The 2056-nt window shown below is 52.2% G+C and overlaps 1 protein-coding gene across 1 annotated transcript in view; it reads left to right on the forward strand.

Moving 5' to 3' along the window:
* Positions 1-1525, forward strand: part of LOC107295727 (neurotensin receptor type 1-like) — a gene marked incomplete at its 3' end in the record, with an annotated part of 157705 nt that extends 156180 nt beyond the window's left edge. Inside the window, exon 2 of the mRNA XM_015825049.1 lies at positions 1324-1525. Coding sequence (XP_015680535.1) covers positions 1324-1525 — 202 coding nt within the window. The remainder of the gene's footprint in view (positions 1-1323) is intronic.
* Positions 1526-2056: the final 531 nt, after the last annotated feature.

Consider the following 2056-nt stretch of genomic DNA (forward strand, 5'->3'; position numbering starts at 1 on the left):
GAATTGCTTGATTGAACTTTATTTTCAGTCCCACACAGCGTCGGAGGAAGTAACGCGTCGGAGCTGGGAAAAAGGTGCCGTGTGGGGATGGAGGGAGCGACAGGAGCAGGGCACTCCATGTGAGGGGTGGGGCGGGGCTTGTTGCTTCCCTCCTCCTGCCAGACACCTGCCGAAGCCACGCAAGGTAAGATTGCCGCCCAGATGCCCTCGCCTCCCCCAAGCGTTTTTTTTACTAACCTGCCTTTCAGCTGCATTCCATTTCTCCATTCACTTCTCAGCCTTCGCCACGTGTTTGTGGGACAAAAAAAAAAAGTTCCACGGGACTTTCTAACTTCTCGCGAGATCTCACGAGAAGTTAGAAAGTCTGATGGAACTCTTTTTTTTTACCGATAGTCCCACAAACACGTGGCAAAGGCTGAGAAGCAAACAGAGAAACGGAATGCAGCTGAAAGGCAGGTTAGTAAAAACAAACGCTTGGGTGAGCCGAAGGCACCAGGGCGGGGGTGGCAACCCTACCCTGCATGATGGCGGGAGGGTTAACGGCGGGTGCGCGGGGCCCAGGAGGATCTCTGCAAAGCAGGTGGAGAGGAGGCCGGGCAGATTGCGGGCACCGGCGGCGGTGACACACAGGCCGATCGCAGGTGCGATGGGACAGCCGCGCAGGGCAGAGGTGCTGCCCAGGTCTGGAGGGGAGGCTGGGCAGATTGTGAGTGCGGGGGGCCCAGGAGGAGCTGTGCAAAGCAGGCGGAGGGGAGGCCGGGCAGATTGCGGGTGCCGGCAGCGGTGGCGCGGAGGCCAATCACAGGCATGATGGGACAACCACACAGGGCAGAGGTGCTGCCCAAGCCTGGAGGGGAGGCCAGGCAGATTGTGGGCGCCAGTGGCAGCAGCAGCACGGAGGCCGATCACAGGTGTGATCGGCCCTGCCTGGGGCCGGAGCGGAGCCACCACCGCAGTCCCTCCCAGCTCTGCTCCGGCCCCGGGCAGCACCTCTGCCCTGTGCGGCTGTCCCGCTCACGCCTGCAATCGGCCTCCGCACCACCGCAGCAGAAGTCGCGCAACAAAAACATTGATAGAGGTCTCTTCCATTCTCAGGAACTAAAGGCCACTTCCTTCCCTTGAGGTCAGCATGGTCATCTTCTACAGTCATTGAATACTTGAACAGTCACTAAACAAATGATTGTAAGTTGAGGACCGCCTATGATAGCATTTTTACTGGAAAGAATGGATCCCACCAGTGCCTAAATCTCTAATCTCTTCTCTCCCCTTTAGATGCTAACAAGATTTCTCTATTTCTTTTCTCTCTCTTCCTGTCTGATCCAGGTCAACGTCTTCATCTCCTTTGTTTTCCCAATGGCCATTATCTCCATCCTCAACACCATCATAGCCAACCAACTTATCATCATGTTTAAGCAAGCGGCCCAAGAAAACCAAGTGTGCACCATTGGAGGACAGCAAACCATGCTTAGCATGTCCATGGAACCTGGGCGCGTTCAGACCTTGAAGCACGGGGTTCGAGTTCTACGTATGTACCCCTCTGATTGGAGGCCACCTTCCTGTATCTGATATTCAATTTATCCGTACAGCTTGAGGTCTGGCCCCTGTGGCTTGGAAATGATGCATTGTTTCTTCCAGAAAAGAAACTTCCAATACTCTCAAACTACCTGGGAGGTTTTTGAACTGGTTGGGTTAGTAGTAGTAATAATAATAATAAAGTTGGAAGGGACCTTGGAGGTCATCTAGTTATCTAGTCCAACCCCCTGCTCAGTCAGGAAATCCTATACCATTTCAGACAAATGGCTGTCCAGTCTCTTCTTAAAAACTTCCAGTGTTGGAGCATTCACAGCTTCTGGAGCCAGTTGTTCCACGGATTAATGGTCAGTGGTTAGATCCAAGTAGTTCTTGATGTCTGATTGTGGCAATCCACAATGCCCAGTGGTGCACTTCCTGCTTAAGAGGTCATCCTTGGATCCAACCGGATCACCACAATACAAAAAAGATGTGTTTTTTTTTGTTTTGTTTTTTTCAAATATAAATTTTTATTATTTTCATCGTA

This window comes from Protobothrops mucrosquamatus, unplaced genomic scaffold (assembly GCF_001527695.2).
Source record: "Protobothrops mucrosquamatus isolate PMUCROS unplaced genomic scaffold, P.Mucros_1.0 scaffold2463, whole genome shotgun sequence".
Classification (NCBI taxonomy): Eukaryota; Metazoa; Chordata; class Lepidosauria; order Squamata; family Viperidae; genus Protobothrops; species Protobothrops mucrosquamatus.